Source organism: Rhinolophus sinicus, linkage group LG06 (genome assembly GCF_036562045.2).
Source record: "Rhinolophus sinicus isolate RSC01 linkage group LG06, ASM3656204v1, whole genome shotgun sequence".
In the NCBI taxonomy this organism is placed as follows: Eukaryota; Metazoa; Chordata; class Mammalia; order Chiroptera; family Rhinolophidae; genus Rhinolophus; species Rhinolophus sinicus.
The window spans coordinates 154,811,565-154,837,094 of NC_133756.1; the positions used below are offsets into that span (position 1 = coordinate 154,811,565).

The 25,530-nt window shown below is 35.1% G+C and overlaps 3 protein-coding genes across 3 annotated transcripts; all 3 read left to right on the forward strand.

Moving 5' to 3' along the window:
• The first annotated feature begins 867 nt into the window (after window positions 1-867).
• LOC141572463 (olfactory receptor 8K1-like) lies at window positions 868-1,818 on the forward strand. Its single transcript, XM_074337161.1, has one exon. The coding sequence runs from the start codon at window positions 868-870 to the stop codon at window positions 1,816-1,818; it is 951 nt and encodes a 316-aa protein (XP_074193262.1).
• A 5,210-nt stretch (window positions 1,819-7,028) lies between these two features.
• On the forward strand, window positions 7,029-7,734 carry LOC109435461 (olfactory receptor 8J3). The gene is given in 2 exon segments (XM_019713396.2): window positions 7,029-7,441; window positions 7,443-7,734. Coding segments are annotated over 2 exon segments (705 nt in total).
• Window positions 7,735-20,138: 12,404 nt separating this feature from the next.
• On the forward strand, window positions 20,139-21,098 carry LOC109435478 (olfactory receptor 8U9). Its single transcript, XM_019713414.2, has one exon. It carries the CDS (start codon window positions 20,139-20,141, stop codon window positions 21,096-21,098), a length of 960 nt encoding a protein of 319 aa, XP_019568973.2.
• The last annotated feature ends 4,432 nt before the right edge of the window (window positions 21,099-25,530 follow it).

Below are 25,530 nucleotides of genomic sequence, written 5' to 3' on the forward strand. Positions count from 1 at the left end.
AGCAGTTTTAGGTATTTTTATGCCTTGCTACTTTAAACAGACAATGATGATTGTCAATAATGTAAGTTATATGGTTTAGGTGTCAATGATTGTTTACAGGTTAATTACTTGAAATTTTTAAAAAGCTGCAAAATAATAGATAGGTCTTTTGACATACTTAAAATGACTTTGGATCCAAAATGTAGGACATAAATATCTGTATCAAAACAACCATGTCAAAATATCTTGCCCCTTTAAAGCACACTTTACCAAAATGTCAATGAATGTGTGTTGTATGTCAGTCTCAGCCTATGAATAGTGATGCTATCAACTAGGAATGCTTGAGGGCACACACCTCTGGCCTTAATACTTGTGACAAGCCCCCAGACACATCCCACCAGAAAGCACATGGACCTGGGGTTCTGCCTTTATTGGGGCTAAGGGTGGAGCGCCTAGGTTTACTCTTTATTGGTGAATTTAAAACCTGAGACCAAAATTAAAGTGTGGGAAGGGAAAAGCAGTATTATTCAAGCATCAGTTGTATAGGTCACCCCGGAGCTTTGTGAAAGGGAGCTTTGCAGGTGGTGCACCTAACTCTTTATCTAATTATGTAGCTGGCAATACATTTATTCCACATGGATGTCATTGAAATAGATGTCTCGGCAATCAAAAGCTTAATGTCAGAAACTTACATTATAATCAAATAAGCTAGTTGTCAGGTATTTACACTAAAATATATGGTTTTGGCCTGATGGAAAGAGGAGTCTCTATTTATAATTTGACATGAAGAAAACATCTCATACATCATGCATTAAATTATTTTAGAAGATAACATCTCAAATCTAGTAAGCATTGATTTTATACCTTATACAGGTTACGAAGAACTATATGGAGAAACACAATCATACTGCAGTGACCAAGGTGACTGAATTTATTCTCATGGGAATCACTGACAACCCTGGGCTGCAGGCACCTCTCTTTGGAATCTTCCTGGTCATATACTTGGTCACAGTGATGGGCAATCTGGGCATGGTTATCTTGACCCATTTGGACTCCAAGCTACATACTCCCATGTACTTTTTCCTCAGACATTTGTCTATTTCTGATCTTGGTTACTCCACTGTCATTGGCCCAAAAATGATGGTCAGCTTTGTAGTGCACAAAAATACAATTTCCTACAATTGGTGTGCCACCCAGCTAGCATTGTTTGAGATTTTCATCATCACGGAACTGTTTATTCTATCAGCAATGGCCTATGATCGTTACGTAGCCATCTGCAAACCACTGCTCTATGTGGTCGTCATGGCAGAGAAAGTGTGCTGGGTGCTGATACTTACTCCCTATCTCTACAGCACATTTGTGTCATTATTTCTCACAATTAAGTTATTTAAGCTGACCTTCTGTGGCTCTAACATCATCAGTTATTTTTACTGTGACTGCCTCCCTTTGATATCCATGCTCTGTTCTGACACACACGAACTAGAATTGATCATTTTGATCTTTTCAGGCTGTAATTTACTCTCTTCCCTCTTGATTGTTCTTGTATCCTACATATTGATTTTTGTGGCCATTCTCAGAATGAACTCAATGGAAGGGAGGTACAAAGCTTTCTCCACCTGCAGCTCCCATCTGACAGTGGTGGTAGTGTTTTATGGGACATTATTGTTTATTTACCTGCAACCCAAATCCAGCCATACTTTTGCTATTGATAAAATGGCCTCTGTGTTTTACACCCTGGTGATCCCTATGCTGAATCCATTGATTTACAGTCTAAGGAACAAAGAGGTAAAAGATGCTCTGAGGAGAACTTTAACTAATCGGTGCAAAATCCACACTTAATATCTGAATATTCAGTTGCAAAGGTGGGTCTTTGTTTAATAGTCTGTCAGTCCAATTATTGCATCAAAACATAGAAATGGTTTACCAGATTAAGTTTTCCTCTACTTGTGGATAAAACATACCACTTCTATCTCCCTGGTGTCAAGGAGGGAGAGTGTCAAGTTTTAACACTCTAGTTTAGTTCAATTTAGCAATGTAATTTAGCTTAGAACTTTTAAAACGTTTTTTTCTTTGCTTTTGCTTCCTTCCCCTCCTACTGGCTTTAATGACCCTGTTTTCCCAAGGCTGAATGCAAACCTCGCTAATTTGCAAAACTACTGGCTTTAACGGCTCTGTTTTCTCAAGGCTATAGGCATACCTCATAAATCTGCCTAACCTTCAGGACACTGATTACAGCCCTGCACTGAGATCCACTCCTACAACAGAGACTGAGATAACTTTGACTTTGAAACAAACCAGGCTCTGGAAAGTGTTTTGTTTGTTTGTTTGTTTGTTTGTTTCCCCTTCTTCAAACCTCATTGCCCAGGAATTGCCAGACCAACTCCCTGGTTCCTTTGTTCTGCCTCTACTTACATGTCTATAAAGCCTTTTGGCTGTGCTGGGAATGGGGCAGATGGCCTTTGGGACCGGAGTCCACCATCCTCCCAGAATGTTGGCATTTTGAATAAAACTCCTTTTCTTTCCACCAGCCTTGTCTCTCCATTACTGACTCACAAGTGACAAAGCAGCCAACCTGGGTTACGGTAACACCTGTACTCTTCTTCGCTTCAATTAGATAAGCAAATATTGTAGCCAAATAGTTTAAGTTGCAAGTTATTTTCTAGGTCATATTGGAAATTATATGGTTTAGAAATAAGGCAACTCTAGCAAATTTTTGGTTGAACTTAGACTTGCAGAGATAAAAAGAAAAAGTCTTAAATATGTAAAATTAATCAGAAAATTAGCAATATATATTTTATAGCAGTCACTGTTTAAAGATAAAAAAGATTGAACTATGAAGAATGCACAGATAAGGTAGGAGGCAAGAAAGTAAGTAAATGTATGATCAATTATAACACACCATGAACAAACTGTTTCAAGAATCTAGGCTAAATAAGAAATAAAGCATGCCGCCACAGAATAAAATATTCAAATCGGATTGAGTTAATATTTTCTATCTCAAGGACAGAGTGGGCATTTGGGAAGATTTTTTTTACTAGGAACTGTGAAGAAAATGTTGGCTAATTCTAGGTCCCTCTTCACAGATCTTCACATTATAGTTAATTTTGGTTTATGATATCCTCCTGATAAACAAGCTGACTTTGGATTGGCAAACTCAAGATAAATGAGTTAACTGGTTCATCTACTGAACTGACACAATATTTTGAAAAATCTATAGCAGTGATAACAAAGAGTAAAGATAATTGACACAACCCAGAGTTACTTGCATTTCCATTGATGTCTATTTTGTCTTCATGAGCTTGTGTACACAGAGAACAGTTTGCATGGACTCTGTGCTAACACAGTGTTGCACCTACTTTGTGTACCTACTTAGAAAATATAGATTCCTTACACTTAGTATTCTTTTTGTGGTTTGAGTAGGCATTTTTTAGATTTTTATGATATATACACTACCCCAATCATGCTTGTTTCAATCTACCCTTGTTTTCCAAGTAAAAATTGTGGGGAATTAAACCAGTACATGAACCAGCATCTATTTATCCCAGCTCTATGTGTTTTTTTTTTCATTCCTTCCCTTTTTTAATGTACTGGTGTTTATTTTATTAAGAGTGGATCTTAAGTTTTCTCATAAGAAAGGAAGGAAGGAAGGAAGGAAGGAAGGAAGGAAGGAAGGAAGGAAGGAAGGAAGGAAGGAAGGAAGGAAGGGAAAGAAAGAAAGAAAGAAAGAAAGAAAGAAAGAAAGAAAGAAAGAAAGAAAAGAAAAGAAAAGAAAAGGAAACAATGTGAGGTAATGGATGTGTTAATTAGCCTGAGTATTATAATCATTTCATAATATATACATATGTATCAAAACATTGTTGTATACCTGAAATATATTTAAATTTTATGTATCAATTGTAACCTTAATAAAGCTTGAATATTTTTAATTTTTAAAATAAAAAAAGAAATAAAACAAATTGAACAAAATAGGAAAAATTCAAAATTAGATTCTCTAATTATATCAATTTGTTTACCATGGTAACTTCAGATCCTGTCCCTATGTATGCTTATTGCTCTGAATAAATTTTATTTTCTAAAGCAACATTTTATATTATACTGCAAAAACTTTTTTTGGTCATGTGTATTTTTCTTTCCCAAATTCTATTATTTTCATTACTTTTCACAATCCACAAGTAAAGTTAAAAAATATTGATAACATTCTTGAGTATCATCCATATAGAAAGGGTTTTAATAAATCATGTTCCCTGTAACTTTCTTATTTGAATTCACCATCAGCATCTTACTTGGTGAAGAAACATTATTTCATTTTTTAATTTCTAAAGACAGCATACAATTGGGGAGTGTAGATCAATCACTTTGCATTTGGCCATCCTTTAATTGATGGACATTTCGTTGTTTGTAGGTTTTTCTTTCTTTTGCCACTATAACAAAATGCTGTACTAAGTAGCCTTGTGCTAATAACATAGTATAGTATTATTTTTTACTTCTAAAAATGAATGATGTGGGATGTTCTCCCACATTCTAATGATGAGTTGCTGGATAAATGCTTTACATATATGCATCATCATTTGGGAAAAAAAAAAAAAAAAACACCGAGGAAAATGGCAATGTGTTGCGACCTTTTTCAAGTAGTACTATTTTCTTCATTTAAAATTTTCCAGGAAAGGATACTAACATTTACTGAGGTATCATTTTCATTGTATGATGGTAAAATTGCAAAATGGGAATAATACACAAGTAACTTCAATAATATAGGTCAGACTGCCACAGAGAAGACTCAAGGGGTATCTGTTTGAACTCCTCGAGGAAGATCTGGTTAAGGGTACAATCTTGGGTGGCATCTTCCCCAAGGATGTAAAAGGCTATTTGGGGATCCTAGAATCACCTGTGTGTCAAAGTTAGGGTCTCAAAGGTTTATAGAGCCCCACAAACTCTCACTGCCACAGCCACATGGAGATTCTCACCAAGAACTCGAAGCAGATTCTCCATTAGAGGTGGATGAAAAATATTTACCTTATTTTTTTATAGTGGCTTTTAAAAGATCCTTATTCTTCAAACTGAACCACTTCACTTTGATTTTGGAAGGCACTGGACGTTATGTCTAATCAAACAATATAGTACTTAAAGTAAGGTTTGTTTCCAAGATTTATAACTTGTTTTGGGGATACAGGGTGTTAAATATGACCCAACTATGTAAGTTTCCAAATTAGAACTGGCATTATTACATTTTATGGACTTAAATAAGTTATATCACTACTGAAACAATGGATGTTTGCTCCCTGAGATTATTTATATCCGTTTGATTTTTGCAATATTAGCTAAAATGAAAATTGTGTGTTTCACAGAATAACCTGTGAAAGAAAACTGGATACACAACTACCCTAACTCCAAATGATGCTCCTTTTAGAGGATATAATGGTACATCACAAATTTTTTCAAGAAAATTGTCCATTAAATCTGATAACATACAGGCAAATATATATACAGAAGCAAAAGATGTAATCAACACAATTATACCTATTTAGATAAACCATCTATCTGATAGTAAAATAAATGTGCCAACATTTCAGTTGAGAAGAGCTCAAAAAGAGGACTTCTATTTCAGGAGAGACACTGCACACGCAAGAACAAGACTTTTAGAAAGTGCAGACCCCTCGATTCCTGCTTTGATAGGACAGAACCCCTGTACCTTTCTTAAGGAGAAAATAAATCCCAGGAAAAATGTTCATTTACAAGACTGTCCTTAATTCCATTGACCTAAAATAAGATATTCCAAAATAAATTTACTTTCTTTATATTTAGCCTTATAATTTTATAACAAAAAGGATTCTATGGACATAGAAACTATTTCTACATACACGTTTTTGACTATTATTGTTACTCAGTCATAAAACATTGATGCTAATAAAGACATCTCACCTACCTCTTTACCCTCCCAGTTACTCATTAATATTCATAAGAAGATTGAAAATGCCTAGAATAGGATCAGGAATGACATTCTTAGATACTCCAAAATTCAAGTTTGTGAGCCTAGATTGATACGACGTTATTTTCAGTTTCTAATCACGTGGAACCACTGCTACATATGGTGGGCAGACATCCTTCAGATAACATGCCACCTGTCGCTCACATAAAATGGAATAATCTCAGAAGAATCAATATGATCCAGGACACAGAGGGCTAGGGATTAAAATGTGTGTTCAGTGCACGCCTGGGAGGTTGTGTGACTATAAAGGTGATATGGACCTGAGTGTGGAATGCATTGAACGTGAGGCTAAAGCATATTTCAATTGCACTAAAAAATAGCTCAAATTACCTATCTTAAATACCCAAAAAGCTTTCATGACTGTCTTTTGCCTACCAGCTAATCTGAGAGAATCGTGACAGGGAGACCAAGAAGGTTATAATAGTCAATGGTGTGGTAGGATTGGTACCAGGATCAGGAATTCCTTTGCTTAACCAGCACATTATCTATTCTCCTGAAAAACCCAGGATAGCAGCTCTCGCAACACTTGGTTCTTACTTGTGAAAGAGGAAGGGACCTGAAAGCAGACTGGGATCAATGGAGAAACAGCAGACAACTTCTAGGAGAGACGGGGAGACATGGCTCCCCCAATGCCCACTACTGCCTCCCCCGGTCCCTCCCATCCCCGTTCCCTGGATCAGACTGGCTAAATGGACACCCCAAATTAGCTGATTCCTAGAATTCTGCCAACTGCCACAGGGGGGCTCCTGACTCAGTTGCTCCAAACTGTAGGTTTGGACCTTGTGGTGGGTTCCCAGCAGTTTCTCCCTGGTAGTTGTGCAACATAACCCTGAGCATCACATTACATGATTCTATCTTGTATTTTAACTGGTTGAGTATTTTGAACTTCAATTACCCCTTCATTTGAAAATCTGCTTGCAGATTTCTATATGTCCATTGAAGAGAAACCCAGTAGAAGAGGAAGGGAATACAAGTGGATTGAGCTAAAGCAGCTTCACTCTCTTCAATCAGAGCAGCTCCACTTTGTTTTACTGACTTCTCGTGTAAGTTTTATACCCTTAAAATGCTGATCAATTTTTTAGTACAGAAGGAAACCACCTCTTACTATGAATGTGCTACCCAACTGGGAGTGTTCTTGGTTTTCATTGTAGCTGAGGTTTTCATGTTAGCTGTGATGGCCTATGACCGCTACGCAGCCATTTCTAACCCCCTTCTCTACACAGCAGTGATGTCTCGGCGGGCCTGCCTTCTGCTGGTCTCCCTCACTTACCTCTATAGCTTTTCCACAGCTATTGTGGCTTCATCTTCTGTATTCTCTCTGTGTTATTGCTCTTATAATGTAATCAATCATTTTTTCTGTGACATTGTCCCTCTGTTAGCATTGTCCTGCTCTGATACTTCCTTTCCAGAAACATTCATTTTTATATCTGCAGCTACAAATTTGGTTTGTTCCATGATTCTAGTTCTAGTATCATATCAACATTGTTCTCTCCATTCTAAGGACACGGTCATCAGAAGGAAGGAAAAAAGCCTTTTCCACATGCACTTCAAATATGACAGCAGTCACAGGTTTCTACAGGACAATGATATTCATGTATGTGCAGCCTCAAACCAACCAGTCATTGGATACAGATCAAATGGCTTCTGTGTTTTATACACTTGTGATCCCCATGCTGAATCCCATGGTCTACAGTCTGCGGAATCAGGATGTGAAGGCTGCATTAATGAGATTTCTGATGAGTTTATGCCATTCTCTTAAATCAATGTAAGTTGAGCACTCTGTTGGCAAATGAAGAGATGGTTATGTCAGAGAAAGCAAAGGTGAGGTGGCTGACTTATTGTTTCCCAAGTGATGGTGGGAATTAAAAGGGGCTAAGGTTTGGGAAGCATTGCATTAAAACAATAAACTGAAGCTCTTGGAGTTTTGAGATTAATGCAGAAACAGAGTGTTATTGGTTAACTTTGCTAAGGAATATGCCAGTAGCTACTTTGAAAGAAATATTTCCAGGAATCAGAAAAGAAATACGTTAACAACTGTTAAATAAGTTAAAACGGAGCAACAAAATGGGGACAAGAGAAGTAAGTTCATCGTTCTTACTCTTTGGCCCCTTTTTGCTTCCTGAGTTTATTTGGCTACAATGGATCACTGCACATTGAAGAATTGTAAATGCAGATGGCACAAGACCTATCTACAGCCTGGTTTTCTAGATTAAACTGACAAGTATATTTAAAATAAAACTCCCTCACTCTTCTTACTATCGTATGACTAAAAAAATACACTACTGATGAATTTATATTCTGATGCTAACCAATATGTGATTGAAATTGTTTTTATTCCAATTGATATAATTTATACACCTTTTTTATGAAAGACACAAAGTGTCTTAATATGCTTTTAATTCAATAAGCATGTCATTTAATATGCTCTCATTCTGGGCACTATTTGATAAACTTAGCAAATTCTATACAAATTTTCCTTTCTCTCTACTCTAAGTATCAGTTTTTAGCGTGTGTATTAAGTGTATTGCATTGTGATACTATTACACATTCCATGGACTATATTTGTAAAAGTTTCTTACATCATTAGAGGAAAATTTTAATTGTTTTAATTATTTTTTTGTTCTGTGTTTTATAGTTTTTGATCAACCAATGGACCCAAAATCTATTGTGTAACTTTGAATATAAATAGGTGACCAGACTATATCTCAGATTTATCAAGTCAGAATTGGGTTAACTAATGTGATAATAAATCAACAGAGTACTATTTATATACTTCTTGTAACCATGCTGGGCATTTAACGTAAAAGAACAATAATCCTTCCTTTAAATTAATTTACTAAAAGTGTTTGGAGCTCTAGACTAGTCGTGTACCTGATACATGAAGAATACCCCAGAAATTATTTTATTTCATTTGGACCCTTAAGTAGAGGCAGAATGTTAAAAAAAACAACTCATTGTTTAATAATAAAGTGTGTCAAGCCTATTTTTTTTAATTTTATGTTGTACAAACTAACAATGTTGTGAGTACAGCTTTATTTACAAGTAAATTTCTGAATATCATTCTTAATCTTCAAAAGTTTCAGCATAAAACCATTGAGTAAATACTCCCAAATCTTGTATGTATTATACCTCTTCTCTCCTCTGGATCAGGATACTTGGGTTTCAGCAATCACTTCCATTTATTGCTCACTTTTAAAAAGATGTCACATTAAAAACAAACAAACAAACAAACAAAAATGCCTAAAGTAATTAGATGATGGGCTGTGAATTTTCTATATCCATAAATGTGCAGACACCACTATTACGATTATACATAGAAAAGGGTAATCTTGCAAATATTGCTGTTTATTAAAGAAAATGAGAGTATCTCCTTACAATGGTAATCAAAAGTGATATTGTTTCATGCCAGACAGTATGATGTGAGAGGCAAAAAGTGGCATCCAGGATAAAAAGGCCAGGTGCCAATATGAGTGGGGTGAGACGGAAGAACAGAAGAGAATGAAGTGGAAACAAGAGGTGGAAAGCATGAAGATATTATGATACAGTGTGCCCTCTGCTGCATCCATAGCTTTCATAGGACACATTCTATGTATGCATAGCCTAAACATCTCTTTAGGACCACATATAATTAGAAAGATAATGCAAAAGCATCATATTACCGTGAAAAGCAATACAATACAAGACTGTGTGGTATTTCTGAACTGTGGTTTGAGCATATTAAGTATAGAGAGAAGTAAAAAAAAAAAAAATCAGAAACCAACATATCAGACTTAAAAAACTACCCTAAAGCCTAGTAACTTCTGATGTTAATAAGAACTGACACTATTTATTGTGACCTTTTTATATTGATAGAGACCAACCACAAAGACCTTGAGCAAACAACAAGAATATGATTATGATCCTTGAAAAACCAAAGTTGAAACAATTTCTAGTCTAGGGTCAAATGTCATCACAATTCCTAAAACAGGAAGATAATAAGAAAAGCTAAAAATTAAAAGTTTTATATCATCTATTATGACCAGAGTTTTGAGACAAAGAATTCACATCTGATTTGTGAATTAATATTTGTAAAAATACTTAATTAAAATAAGTAATAAAAATAGGAAAGATTTAACTTGTGGCTGTTTTCATTTTTATGAAGTACACTATTTCTGGCAATGTTCTAAGCAATTTATAGGTTGGATAATCACAGCAATACATTTTTTTTTAACCCAATTCAAAATACCATCTTTATTTTAAGCCAATTTTCAGACAAGGCAACCAAAACTTTCAGAAGAGTAAATAAATTGCCAAAGTCTTCCAGCTAATAAATGACAGAGCTGGGATTCAAACCAGAAATTTGATTGAAAAGCCCACACTCCCTACTACACAAAACTGCATATCATCAAATCATGTTTAGTTCATACCTTCATTACACAACATTCAAATAAATTTAAATATTTAAGTATATGCATGGTAACTAAGGATGCTACAGATTTTACAAAGGCTGGATAAATTGGGACATATCCATAGTATAAAAAAATCCCTATAATGTTACTTCATAATGTTTTTAGCAGCTTCATTGTAGTATAATGTATACCCCATAAAATTCACCTACTATAAGTCAATGGATTGTAAATTGATTTTAGTAATTTTTTTTATTTTAGTAAACTTATAGAGTTATGCAACCATACCATTACCCAGATCCAGTTCTAAAGTTGTATATTTACAGTCCATGTTTGTAAATAAATTGAGTTTTGCAAATGTAACCATGATCTATTTGTAAATATTTGGGTTATCCCAGAAAAGTTCCTTTATGTCCATTTCTCTTTAATTTTCACTCCCACCCATAGCTCCGGGCAACCAGTGATCTACGATCTGCCCAGCGTACTTGTCATTTTAGGAATTTTCATATAAATGGAATCATACATTATGTAGTCTTGTATGTCTGGCTCCTTTTATTTAAAAAAGATTCTGTGTTTAATCCATGTTGCAGCATGTATTAGAAGTGCTTTCCTTGTCATGACTGAACAGTATTTGACTGTACGGATACACTTATCCATTTACCAGTTGATAGTCATCTGGATAGTTCTATTTTTCTCCTAATACAAATACTGCTGCTATGAGCATTTGTGTAACAGTCTCATGTTTTATTGGTATGTTTTTATTTCTCTTTGGTTGATACCCAGGAGCAGAATTACTGGGGTGATGGGCAAGTTTATATTAAAATTTTCATAAAACTACAAAAAAAATTTCCAAAGTTTTTATTGCCAATATGAGAGTCCCAGCTTCTTCACACCATCACTAACATTTGGTATTGACAGTCATTTTGACTATAATCATTCTAGTGGAGGCTTAGTGGTTTTGATTTGCATTTCTGTAATGGCTGATGATTTTTGTACTTGATCTCTCTATTAAATCTGCGGCTGAGTTGTTAGTCTGTTAATTATACTAATCAGTATTGTAGTGTCACAGTATCTATAACTTTGACCTTTCCAAGAAAAGCCACTGAGATCACATGTTTTGAAAACATCCCTGAGGATGGGATTTTTCAAGCTCCACTTTGAATCAAATCTAGCCCAGGTCTAGCAACAAAGCTGTAGGTTCTCATGACTGTCCCAGCAATCACACTCCTAGATGTTTACCCAACTGATTTGATTTATCTAAAATAAAACTCGGTTTATTGCAGCTGCATTCATAGTTAACAAACACTGAACATGTGAATGGGTAAACAACTTGCAATACATCCACACAATGGAATACTATTCAGCAATAAAAGGCAGTGAGCTATAAAGCCATACAAAGACATTCAGGAATCGTAAATGCACATTGCTAAGCAAAAGAAACCAGTCTGAGAAGAATACATTATTTCTATGACATGTAAAAGGCAAAACTAAAAAGATGGTAAACACTTCTTTAATAATGCTTGTATAAAAAAATGAATTCTGAAAGTGATATGTAAAATTTCATGTCATCTATATTGAAATTGAGTTCACTGACAGATTTGGGGTTCCTAAGATTTCATTTTTCTATTGTTGTCATAATCATTTCCTGAGCATGAAAAGAAATCTCTAAATATTATATTACTTTTTCTCAAAAATTACTTCATGACTCCTCAGGAGAGAATTTAAGATAAATTGCAAAGTCCCAATAGCACGCTCTTAGCAGAAAGGATAAGAAGTTTGTAATTTACTTAAAGATCTCCTGAGAAGTCTTCTGTTTATTCATGGCACTGTAAATCTTGCTTGTGACAAGGGAAGAAACTGGTGTAGCATTGTAATCTAAGCTGTGAGTTGCATGTGGTTGTTACAATTCTGCATATGCCCATGAATTTAATACTAAACAAATCTGTCAGGTGAAATTTATGGAGGTTTCATGGTAAAAAGCTTCTGAACTCCAGTATAAAAAATTGTGATGCTATTTTTTTCATGACTATCTATAGAATGCCCTCTAAGAGTGATGTTTTATGTAACTGCTTTGATATTTTATTTTAGATAAAAAATTATTGAGCAATCAAATTGAATTTCTGGAATACATGTATTTCATAAATTACAACTACACTTACTTAACATGTGATACATTAATATATATTTACATAATGCTTAAATATATTTAATATTTATAGATCACTTAACATTTAATATATATTTAACATATATAAATACATCACATATATTTAATATATATATTTATATATCACTTAATTAAAGGGACACGATCCATGCTCCTGTGTTAAGTGCTATGGTTACTAATTCACCATTTCAATATCAGAGCACAAGTCTTGGCTCTTTACAACAAGGCACAGGCAGAGATGAGACATTTGGCCAATTGTAGTACATTCATTTGTAAATTTAATTAATGAAATTTAAAAAGGCACTGTATATTAATAGAATAATTATTTAATATCTCAAACATACAGCGTCTGTCTATAAAATTACTATCCTGATCACAACTCAGAATATAATTAGGTTGTCATTTTTAAGTATTTGGTACATTATATATTTCAATGAAGTATTTAGTGTGCTATGCATTATGTAACAATAAATGTAAAATTCTGTCCCTCTTCCCAGTATATTGTAGCCCAGTGTTACGATAGTGGGAAGTTTATTTAATAGAAAACTAACTGGTAGATTTACCCAAAACATGATATAATCCTTGTGGATATAAATCAATTTAACAAAATCTTCACAGAAAATTTCTTATCTAGCTGTTATAAGGAGAAGAGAAATAAAGAGAGCTTTATGTTTTCTCTTAATAGAAACATAGAATAAAAACATTTGATACTTGTCCTAAGAGCAAGGATATTTCTATACTTTGCATCAGAAAAACAGTGAAGGACATGAGTTGGAGGATGGGAGAAGTGGCTATAAGATGGTTATATAGGAGGTAACATTTGTGTTTGTGTTTATGAAGATGACACAAGTCTAAAGAGGGGCTTCTTAAAATGTGTTCATGTACTGTTAGCACAATTCACAATTTAGTGAATCCTGACCAGGATTCCTGCAATGAAACAGCATAGAACACAATAGAGTAGAACACAGAATAGAAAAACAGTACATTCCAGATGATGAGAAGAGAGCATGTGTACATATCAAGGAATTACCTAAGATAGGTACACAAACCTTGAGAACATAATGGCCATGTTTTAAAAACTGCCAGAATGCCAGTGTGGCTGAAGTGTAATGATTCAGACAGAGATCTGGAGATGAGTCAACAGTGGAAAACGGACCTCTGAAATGATGAAACCAAGAACCATAATTCTAGAGTCTTGTCCCACTACTAAACCAGCTGAGTGAGGTGAGGCAAGTCATTAAAAGTCTTTGACAGTTCCCCCATGGCCGTCCCACTGAGTATTATCACTCTGTTGAAATAGTTCAACTGGAAACATAACACACTGGACAGCAATGTTGATTCTTCCATCATATAAGAGGAGTATCGATTCAATAAAACCCTCTCTTAATTCCTTCATTCACTGGGATGTCTTCACCCATTGGGCAGATATCAGGGAGAAGAGATGGAACTAGTAAAAGAAACTCTTGACTGATAAACTGTTACTACTAATTCCCTTGCTAATGAAGTTGCCCAAAGGGTTTTTTTCCAACTCCCCAAACGAGGGAGAAGAAATATGAGGCATCCCAGAGGAAGGTTTTATCAGGTAAATTTACATTGAGACAAACCCTATAGTTGATACTTTGTATTGTCTCTTGTTTCCTTTGATTTATTAAAAAATTATTAATGAATGTCCCTAGTTTTAGAATGCACAGCTAGAGCAGAAGCTTTAGGAAGCAAGAGGGCCATAGTGTCCTTTGGCATCTTTTTATTTTCTTGAAATTAGATATGATAACTCATAAAAAATAGGTAAGGATGAAATCAGGTAGCATCTTTTAGTAAACACTCAATTGTTAATCAATATGAAAACACTGATATATTGATCTAACCTAATGTAACACGATGCAAATCCTTAAGTTACTATATTACATTTGTTTCTCTGAGTAGCAAAGCTCTGTTCTCTAGTCATGGCCATTATTACATGTCTTTTCATAGACAACATGTCTTATAAAATTTTTTTTGTGATGAAATATTAGAGTGAGGACATGGATGTTGAAGGATGAACTAAGCCATGGGTTACATATGGATGTTCCCAGTGGTGTTCCAACTCTGACTGGAAATCTGTAAACTGACATTAAACAAGACCATCAGGTGAAATATACAGGGTTCACTGTATCAATTTTCTGAACTCCCTTATAAAATGTAGCTTGGGTTTTTCACAGATCTCTACAAAATGTCCAGTATCAGATATGCTTTATTTTATCGTTTAACCTGATGTAATAGTTTATATCATTTATAAAAAGCAAAAAAGAATTGGGGAAGCACATGTAATTTCTGGACTCTAAATATTTCTAATTCATCAGTAAGAGTTTCCTTTTAATTACATGTAGAGTTAAATGGCTTGTCCAGAGACGTGACTAATGCTCCTAATGCTTTTTTATTGGTATGTTTTTGTTTTTTTGTTGTAAGTATTGTGCTGTACATAATGATCAAGAATCTCAATGCCGAAGCACAAATTTTATTACAAGGCACAAGCAGAGATGGGACATTTAGCCAATTGGACCAGATGTGTTTCCCAGTTGGAAAGAGAGAGAATGAGAGAGAGAGAGAGAGAGGATATGCTCATAGAAGAGTTATTTAATGTCTAGAACATAGAGTTCAAACATATATCATTCCTATCTTGATCATTATTTAAACAATGGAACTAGGTTGTGATTTCTAAGCATTTGCTATATTTTCTGTTTTAATCAAAATGTCCTCTTCATACACATAAAAAAGAATTTAAGATTCTATCCCTCTCTTCCTTAGTTTGTAACCCAGTGTTATAATTAAAGATTTATTTAATTGAAAATTAAAGACAAATTTAAAGTCATAGTCAGTATATAAAAACACAAATCCACCCTTCTTTCCCTGCACACTAATCTGACAACTTATTTCTTATTCATCACCTACTTCTAAGTGACTAGGATACCAGCAAAGGCCCAGAAATTTTACCAAACGTCTTGGCATAAAAGTATTGAGTGGGAGGTCCTTAGAGACTTTGGATACACATTTCACAGAGAGCTATTTGTAAGAATTTTTTTAAAGATAATTCCTACCACCCTTTAAAAGCCAAATTTGAAGACTAACACTAATAATCTACAACAACAAAAATAATTTTTAAAAATAATCATATTTTAAGGGTTAGGAGGACCTCAGAGCAATAATATTAAACTAATGATGGAGCTGTAGATATGCAGCTCTTCAAAAACTGGGACTCACATCCATGAATCCCCAGCCTGCCTTGGCAGACCAACTGAGCATGCATTGTCATTTTTCTGGTAATCTTACTTGCATCATGCTTTGAGATAAGATCCTTTGGGACAGAGACAATGACAAAACTATGCAGTCATCTGTTATCCAGACACATTATGAGGAGAAATAAGAGCCAGGTAGGTTAGCGACTATATTTTTAAATGATGGGTTTGACTGAGTGATGTGTAATAACATTGCTATAGTAGCTCAACATAAAAATTTTAAAAATTAGAGTATAATACAGTAGATGAGCATAAAAGAATTTGAAGCATATTTTATAAAATAAAGATACACAGTGTCTTCTCTGATATTATGTTAGTTTTGATGAAAGTATCCAGATCATCCAGGATTGAAGTGGACAAGAACAACTGAAGGGCTAGAAGGAAGTGAAAACACAACCTAGTCTAGTCACTTTTTTTATGTACAGATGAATAAGTTGAGTTTCAAGACGCTCAAGTCATTTCCCCAAGCTCGTGCAGTTAACTGAATCAGAACCAGGTCTGGAAGGTAAGGTTGAATGAGCACCATGTATCCATGTAACAATTTGTAGAAATTAATTGCATGCTCTCAGCTTGACATCTTTTCCTTCAACCTTTCCATGCTGATTCTGAAAACTCTTACCCAGGAAAATCTTCCCATAACCTTCCCCTCCCTAAAGTCTTCAAGTTACATAGCATCCTCTCAATTATTATACTTCACTACTGCGAATCTGCTTGATTGCTCTCTTCCTCTTTTTACACTCTAAGCTTCTTGATGACTGAACTCTGACCTTTATTTGTTGTCACGTCAAAACCCAGAAAGATATTTAATACATAATAGGTAGTCAATCAAGATTTTTAAATGCACACAAAATTGCAAAATTATACACACACACGCACACACACACATTCACGTGCGCACAGTAGATTAAAGAAAATAAAATTCCAGTTTAAAATCTCTGAGGTTTGGAAAAGGCAGGAACATGTTTGACGAGATTATAACCTATGTCGAAACTGTGCTTTCTACATTTACAGTCCTAGAGTTTTTAGTTAAGATTTAGTTAGGACTGCATTAGACAAAGCTTGCTATTATGTCCCTAGAGATATTTTCCAAAGCAAAGAATAGAATTTAAGAATAAGGGGAATAAATATTCAAATGTAATAATTATAATCTTAATGTCAAATTAATTGATCTAAAATTAATCTTTTTTAAATTAAAATTTATTGGGGTGACAATGGTTAGTAAAATTACATGTTTCAAGTATACAATTCAGTAATACATCATCTATATATCACATTGTTTGTTCACCACCCAGAGTCAGTTCTCCTTCCATCACCATATATTTGACCACTTTTACCCTTATTCCTTCTTTATCCATTCACCTATTCAGGGACACCCAGGCAGCCTCTTCTACCTAAAGTTAATCTTTCATTCCTCATTACCTAACATTTGACTGAATTGAGAAATTAAAAAAAAAAAAAATGCATGGCTCTCATCCATAAATTTTCTAATGTTTATCAGGGGAAGGGGTATGGAAACAGATGGTTGTTATTAATGTAAAAGGAAATATCATTGTGGTATATTTAAAGTGATTCTAGAACACAAACATGAAGTATGTTAACATGGGAAGTAGCTCTTCAAAGAAGAAGCAATAGTTCAACAGGCTTGAAAGGAAAAACAGCATTTTCCCTTCAACCATGCATTTTTCTTGTAGAGAATGACACTAGGAATGGCAATGACAAAAGTAGAAAAGCATGGAAAGGCATGTCGTTATTGACAAATGGAGACCAATAATATTAACTGGACCATTGGAGGTCCATTGTGGTTGAGAAAGTTGAATGGTATTGTAATTATAAAAATAGTCAGGGACAAGATTATGAAAAGTCACATGTGCTTTCAAATATAATTTACACTTTCTTTTTAATGCAAAGTAAAATGGTATATATATACAAACATCAGAGTTTTGTGTTTAGAAGTAGAGAAAAGCAATTGAAAGGAAAGAGACCAGGAAAAAAAAGGAAATTTGGCGGGGTTTTTTGTTTTGTTTTGTTTTGGTTTTTTTTTGTTTTGTTTTTTTGGTCTTTTCAGTCTAGTCTATTGCCCTGCTCTTTCTCAGTTCTATCTTCAGACTCTAAGTAGTATCTGGAAGTTAATAGTTCTCAAGACATGTTATTGAAGGAGGGAATGAGGGAATGAAATAGACTCTTAAAGACATTAACAGACATAATCAAGACAAAAGTTAAGGATAGAATCTACGCGGTCTTGGTTATTGATCAGAGTGGGAAGTGTCCCTTGGAGCTGTTCATAGGTAAGTTGCATATCTACTTGTGTTGATGAAAATGGTGATAGTGTGTGGTGGATTAAAGTGTAGTTTTTGAAATTGTACTTGTAATACTAGTAGGTCACGAATTCAGTTTTCAGAATCTTAACCAGTACTATTCAGATTAAATAAAATAGCACAGATTATAATAGAATGCAAAAGAACATTCAAGATAAGCACATGCCAAGTAATGGAAGTATTATTCTGGATCTATTTATTAGCTCCATGCCATCATGTAACAAGTATTTAGTTCTGTGGTTTGTGGTCAAAAGTTTGAGCTTGCAACCTAGGAACCTAGAGAAGGGTCTTGGTCTGAGTAGCCCAATAAACAAAAAAATCTATTTTATCTCCCTTTTCTTTTTTTCTTTTTTTCTTTTTTGCTCAAAGTTGGCTTTTATTTTTAATGTGCAAATTAGATATTTGGAATTGATGGATTACTAGGTCCTTATTTCCCTAAGTTTCCATGTTACAAGTTAGACATTAAAACTCCATCTTTAATAAAGTATCAGTAGGGAACATACAATTTATTTTAGATAAGATTAAGGTGAATAAGTATTACTGGAAAGTTATTACTTACCATGTAGTGTTTCTCAATAAACAAGTTGATTGAAACAAACCAAAATAACTACAATGAATTTTTGATAATTTGAATAATAATTTTAAGTACAAAAGAACAATTAGTAAATTTGAAGAAACACAGGTTTTTATTTTATCTGTATATTTATTCCTACTGCAATTTCCAGAGTGACTTAAGCACTTTGTGTGAGCTTATCCAAGAAATCTTTGTTTTCATTTTCCGGGTATAAAGAGAGAGAGAAGGAAAAGGAGTAAGAGATATGACATTTGACATTATAGTAAGAACTAGTTCTGTAATTTTTACTTTCCTAAAATAAATTTTATTTTGATATTCAATAATTGAATTATGAAAATCAGTCAAAATCAATACAAAAATTAAATAGAAATATTTCAAACTTAAAGTAGGAAAATAAAATTAACAATCAAAATACGAAAATCTATGTTTCTTTAATAAAAAGTAGAAATTTGAAAGAATCTTATGAAATTACTTTTAAGAGACACAAATTTCCAAATCTCTTGAAAAGAAAATATCAATTTTATTGTAAATTATAATATATTATAAAGTAGTGAGAATTTATTTTCTTTGATCATATAAGTTCATGCTTCATAGATAAAGATGTTTGTGCGATATTATACGCAGCAAAATCTAGAAAAAATATAAACTCTAACAACACGAAAAATATGATATACTATATTGACAGTGTAATGACGAAGTGTGGACTCCTGAGTCAGAAACACATGCCTTTGAAACCCAACTCACTACACTCACACCAGCTGTCTGATTTTGTTTTGGGTTTTTCTGTTTCAATCTCCTCTTCCTCATTTGTAAAGTGGACATAATAATGTGGTTTTCACTTACAGGTTTAGTGAGATAACATGATGTATATCAATGTTTCATTGAACCCTCTATACTTACCCATTTTCAGGACTTACGTTATTAATGTAACTATGAAGATTACTTTGCAAACTGTAGTGGCCGTTACGTTATAATTTACTAAAGCAAAATAGAAAATACCAAACTACAGCTCTGTCAATATGTGTACATTGTGGAGGTTTGTCTGCACAGGTACAATGACAGATCCATCAAAGTCATGTCACTGAAGACGATGTGTTCTTTTATGTTACTAATGTTAACATCTTTTTCAATAAAAACAATAGTTGAAACATGTTAACAAGGCAGATTATAGTTTTAAATGCTTAATGAATAAGACCTTTGAATAGAAACCAGGCAATGTGGACTGTTGCACAGCTCCCATCCGCATACATCCAATGGGTTAGGGAGAGGAGGGATATGCATGGGCCAAGTGTACCTCCTTCTGTTCTCCATCCTCCTGCTGGAATCCCAGTATGCCAACAGTCTCTACTAGCAACAAAACCTCTTTACAAGATATTAAAATTTAAAAACACCATGCAGGACAATGGCAACTTGAATTTCACTCTTATCTCTACTTCCTACTGCAGATGCCCTGAAAAGATATGGCTCAGATCAATTGCACCCAGGTGACAGAATTTATTCTCCTGGGCCTCACAGATCGTCAGGAGTTGAAGATGCCCCTCTTTGTGATTTTCGTATCTATTTACCTCTTCACAGTAGTGGGCAACCTGGGTTTGATCCTGGTCATTAGGACAGACGCGAGACTCAACACTCCAATGTACTTCTTCCTTAGCAACCTGGCTTTTGTCGATTTCTGTTACGCTTCTGTCATCACACCCAAAATGCTTGGGAATTTCTTGTTCAAACAAAATGTTATCTCCTTCAATGCATGTGCTGTTCAATTAGGTTGTTTCCTCACTTTCATGGTATCAGAGTGTTTGCTACTGGCTTCCATGGCCTATGACCGATACGTGGCCATTTGTAACCCTCTCCTCTACATGGTCTCGATGTCCCCAGCAATCTGCATTCAGCTTGTGGCTGTCCCCTATGGCTATAGCTTCCTTGTGGCACTGTTTCATACCATCCTCACCTTTCGCCTCTCCTATTGCCACTCTAATGTCATCAATCATTTCTACTGTGATGACATGCCTCTCCTCAGGCTAACTTGCTCAGACACTCACTCCAAACAGCTATGGATCTTTGCCTGTGCTGGTATCACCTTCATTTCCTCTGTTTTGATCGTCTTTGTCTCCTATATGTTTATTATTTCTGCCATCCTGAAGATGCGCTCAGCTGAGGGGAGGCACAAAGCTTTCTCCACGTGTAGCTCCCACATGCTGGCAGTCACCATATTCTATGGGACCCTGATCTTTATGTACTTACAGCCAAGCTCAAACCATTCCCTTGACACAGACAAGATGGCTTCCGTATTCTATACAGTGTTCATTCCCATGTTAAATCCCTTAATCTATAGTCTCAGGAACAAAGAAGTGAAAGAAGCCCTGAAGAAAGTCATCATTAATAGAATCCAGGCTTATGGGTTCCCGAAATTTAAAACATGATTTGAGAAAACAAAAATGGCCTTTCTGTCATGATCTGTTTTATTCCCTTTAATAAAACCAGTAGAGTGTCTTGACCTTAGTTGGTTGTCAATGAAGATTTATTCACTGCAGCTGTGTCTAGAAATGAACTTGTTTGGTTCTCCCTTGCACTGGTATGGCAGGGATACAGTTGAATGACTATATGCACATAACAGTGACATTGAACTAGATGTCAGTGGCAACCACTTAGATACTTTCATGATCAGATATAGTGTGAAAGCAGTAAAGTGAATGCAGCAAGGAACGCTGCTAAAAGAAAAGGAACTATTTGAACTTTAACATAAGGTAAAGTAGAGGCACTGGAATTGCGATTGTGATAGACAATCAGGTGAAATCATGAATGTTTCAGTGGATTACAAAAAGGATTGATGGAATATGAGGACTAGGAGTTACCTATGAAATCCTTGTCACTATGCAAGATAGTGAAAGTTATGCACAACCCCAGGGAGTAGGGCAGGGAATTTAAGTGGGCTGAGATTAAGTTTTTCCCTCTGAATGGGGCCTTGAAATGAAAATCATACTGAATCATAAAAAAAAAATACAGAAAATTACATTTCTTGCAAACAAACAAACAAACAAAAGATTTGTTCACTGTAAAATGAAATCATTGAATTCTTTGTTAGCAAGTTTGACTTAGAATTACAATTAATGTGTAGAAAGTGCCGTAAGAATTTACATTGTGTGATTTCTCTAATGAAGAAAATATATTTTAAAAACCCATTATCTCATCTAATAGTTATAGTTACATAACTGGCCAAGAATAGTCAAAACTGACGGCACCCTGACCACCCGGTTTAGGATTCTGAATGCTTTAATAATGTATTGCAAATTAAATGCCAAGAGACCACTGCAAATAGGTGGTGTCAACTGGGAGGGATTTTTGCCCAGGGGACATCTGGCAATGTCTGGAAATATTTGTTTTCACCATGACAAGGTAGCATAAAGGAACAGCATTGCTATCTAGAGGGCTGAGGCCAGGGAGGCTGCCCCATAACCCACAATGCACAGGAAAGTCCCTCACACAAAAAAATTATCCAGTTCAAAATGGTAACAATGCCAAGGTTCACAAAGCTTGCCCTAAACAATTGTTTCCTAAACTATTGTATAGATTTCAGGTCAAGCTAACCGACAGGGTTGTTCAAGTCATCTATGCACTTGCTGGTTTTCTCTTTCTTTGTTCTATCAATTATTAAAAGTGCTATTAAATCCTCAGTTGAATTATGTTTCTACTTTACTTATCTGTCATTTTTATTTCATGGATTGTGGGTTGCCTGACCAGTTGTGCACAAATTTATAATTGATAAATTTACTGATTCCCCCCACCTACTCCCCCCCCCCCCCGTTATCATTATTCAATGTCCCTCTTTGTTTCTGGCAGGATTTCTTGTCCTAACGACTAATTTTTTCCCTAACTTTAATACAACTATTCTAGATTGAACCAGGCAGCTCAAAATACTTTCAAATTTATGCAGGGCAGCTAAGCTCCCTCAACCTTCTGTTTCCAAACTTATATACTTACTCCATCAAGATGATTGGCACATAAAGGGATCTTCCATTTAAAAGATGTAACTAATTTAAGGCAGTTATTACTTAGGATTTAAACATCAATATAATTTTGCTTTAAAATCAGTTCTTAAGTAAGATAATGTTTGAAGTAGATACTATCAATACTTCCACGAACCATCTACGGTTTGTTCTCAAACTTGAGTGTGCAATTAGTATCAACTGGAAGGCTTGTTAAAATAAAGATTACTGGGTCAACCCCCCAGAGTTTCTGAGTCAGTCAGTCTAGTGTGGAGCCAAAGAATTTGTATTTCCAACAAGTTCCCAAGTTATCTTGATTCTGCTTGTCCACCACCAAACTTTGATAAGATCAAACTGTTTACCATATTTGTATACAGCCCCTGGTGTGTTTTTGTTCTCCAGAAGCAGTGCCTATATCTGTGTTGGAGAACTGCCTCGGACTTCTGAAGCTGTTTCTGCATGCCACGTGAGCCGGAAGTTGCTGGGAATTTATATTCCACAGGGGACAGCTCTTAGCCAATGACTGATGTATGCACAGGGGTGTGAATACTTGACTCCTTTGTCCACTCATTGGAGCAATTCCAAGGTTTGCCCTGCATGCCTCCAAAACTTCCCAGGGACTCTAACCAGAGTCCTAGCATGGCACTTTGATACTACATCCTTGCTTGGCCGATTTGCTTCCCAAGTCCCACTTCCCACTCAACCCAAGAACTGTTCTTGGTATAATTCTTAATAAATCACATTTATACAAATCATGACTCAGTGTCTCCTTTTTGGGAAACCCAACTCAAGATAGTATCATAATTTCTATAGACGATATTATGTGTATAATTTTCCTGAAAATAATGCCTTTTTAGTAATAAATGTATTTTGAAAAATTAAATTTTTTTGACATTCACCAACCTTTCTCAGCCTGCTGAGTCTTACTTGAGTCTTCCAGCACTACTTCCTATCACAAAATGGCTTAGAAGTTTTAAAACAATACTTTGAAAAAATAAAAGACTGAAAAATTCTTTAATATATATAGTCAGGCCTAGTTCACCTTTAGCCACAAAATTCTGGTTCCCTTTTCTTCTGGGAGAAGGAAGATAAATGAACAAATATGGATGTCAGGCGGTATGGACCTGACTCCTGATGGAACCACGATCTGAATTACTTTTGGAAATTCATTCTTTTCCAAAGTTAGTTTCCTCTTTAGTAAGATGATGGGATTTATAATACAGGTAAACACATTTGTCATAGTACTTCCTGGCATTTGCTGACAATCTAGTTCATTTTTTACTAGCTTACATATAAAACTGACTCTTGATAATACACAGTCCTATGAATTTATGACAAATGCATGAGATCAAGGAAATGCCACCTCAGTAAGATGCAGAACCATTCCTGCACCCTAAGTTTTTCCTGGGTGTCTCCTAGTCAAATACTCCCCCACCCCAAACTTTGATCAACTGTGCTGAACTGTTTTATGTAAAGATTAAGACATGGGAAGATGAAATGTTCGCTGGGAACAGCCTTTGATAACATATATAAAACTTATGTTGAAATAACGTTATAAAAACACGAGTCTAGCAAACTGTGGTTTGTTAGACTTCAATGTCATTTGTTTTCAATCTAATTTATTTATATTCATGAACTTACATAGATTTGTCTTAGTTATTCTTCCAACATCTCAGTGCCAGTTACCAAGCCATAACATTTTATAACAAGACATAAACAATAATAAGGTATTTTGTCATCTGTGTTATGTTTGCCAGTTTACAAAAAAATCAACTACTGCATATTCATAAAATAATTATTTGATATTTCGAACACAGTTCATGCTTATACATATTTTCTGATTAACACTGATTGACACAATGTAATCATGTCAAGCTGTGATCTCTATGGATTTGTTCCAGATGTGTTAATGTGTCATGCGCAATGTTAGATACTAACAGTCCCCGCCCCAACATATTGAAGCCGTTATAGTTGGAAATTTATTTTATAGAAAACTATGTGGCAAATTTATATTTGCCAGTATACCAAACAGACAAGCCCATCCCTATTTTTCCATAAACCATATTCACAATAATTTGCTTATGCCTCATCAAATCCAGAGTCCCTTGGGATATAATTTTATATTTGCTTTGGATCCCAGGGTTTGCACCAAATGCCTTACTGTCCCTCTCACACATAACTTTTAAGCTCACTGTGTATAGCTCAGCTGTGTTTTTCATCCTTGTTTGTATTTGAAACTTCTAGATGAGTAATTGCTGGCCTCCCTTAATTACTGAGAAGACAACAGAAAATACACTATATTGGAAAAATAATAATTTCATAATTTCTTTCCTTTCCCCCTTTTTGCAGTATGGAGGATTACTCTGTTTCCTCAGATATACTGCCCATTTCAGCTTGAGCTGCCATAACAAAATTCCATAAACTGGATGGCTTAAACAACAGAAATTTGTTTTCTCACAGCTCTTGAGGCTGGAAAATCCAAGATCAAGGTTCCAGCCAGTTTGGTTTCTGCTGGGAACTCTCTTCCTGGCTTGTATATTACTACAATCTCACTATGTGCTACCATGACCTCTCCTTGGTTAGTGTGTGTGTATGGGGGAGGAGAGAGAGAGAGAGAGAGAGAGAGAGAGAGAGAGAGAGAGAGAGAGAGAGAGAGAGATCCTTAGTGTGTCTTCCTATATGGACAATAATTCCATCATGAGGGCTTCATCCTGATGACCTCCTCAAAATACTAATTACGTCCCAAAGGCCCCATCTCCAAATACCATCATATTACTGGTTACAAGTTTAACATAAGAATTTGGGGGAATATAATGCAGTCCGTAGTGGATCATTGTTTTCTAGTAAGTACTAAAACCAGGTTTTTCTT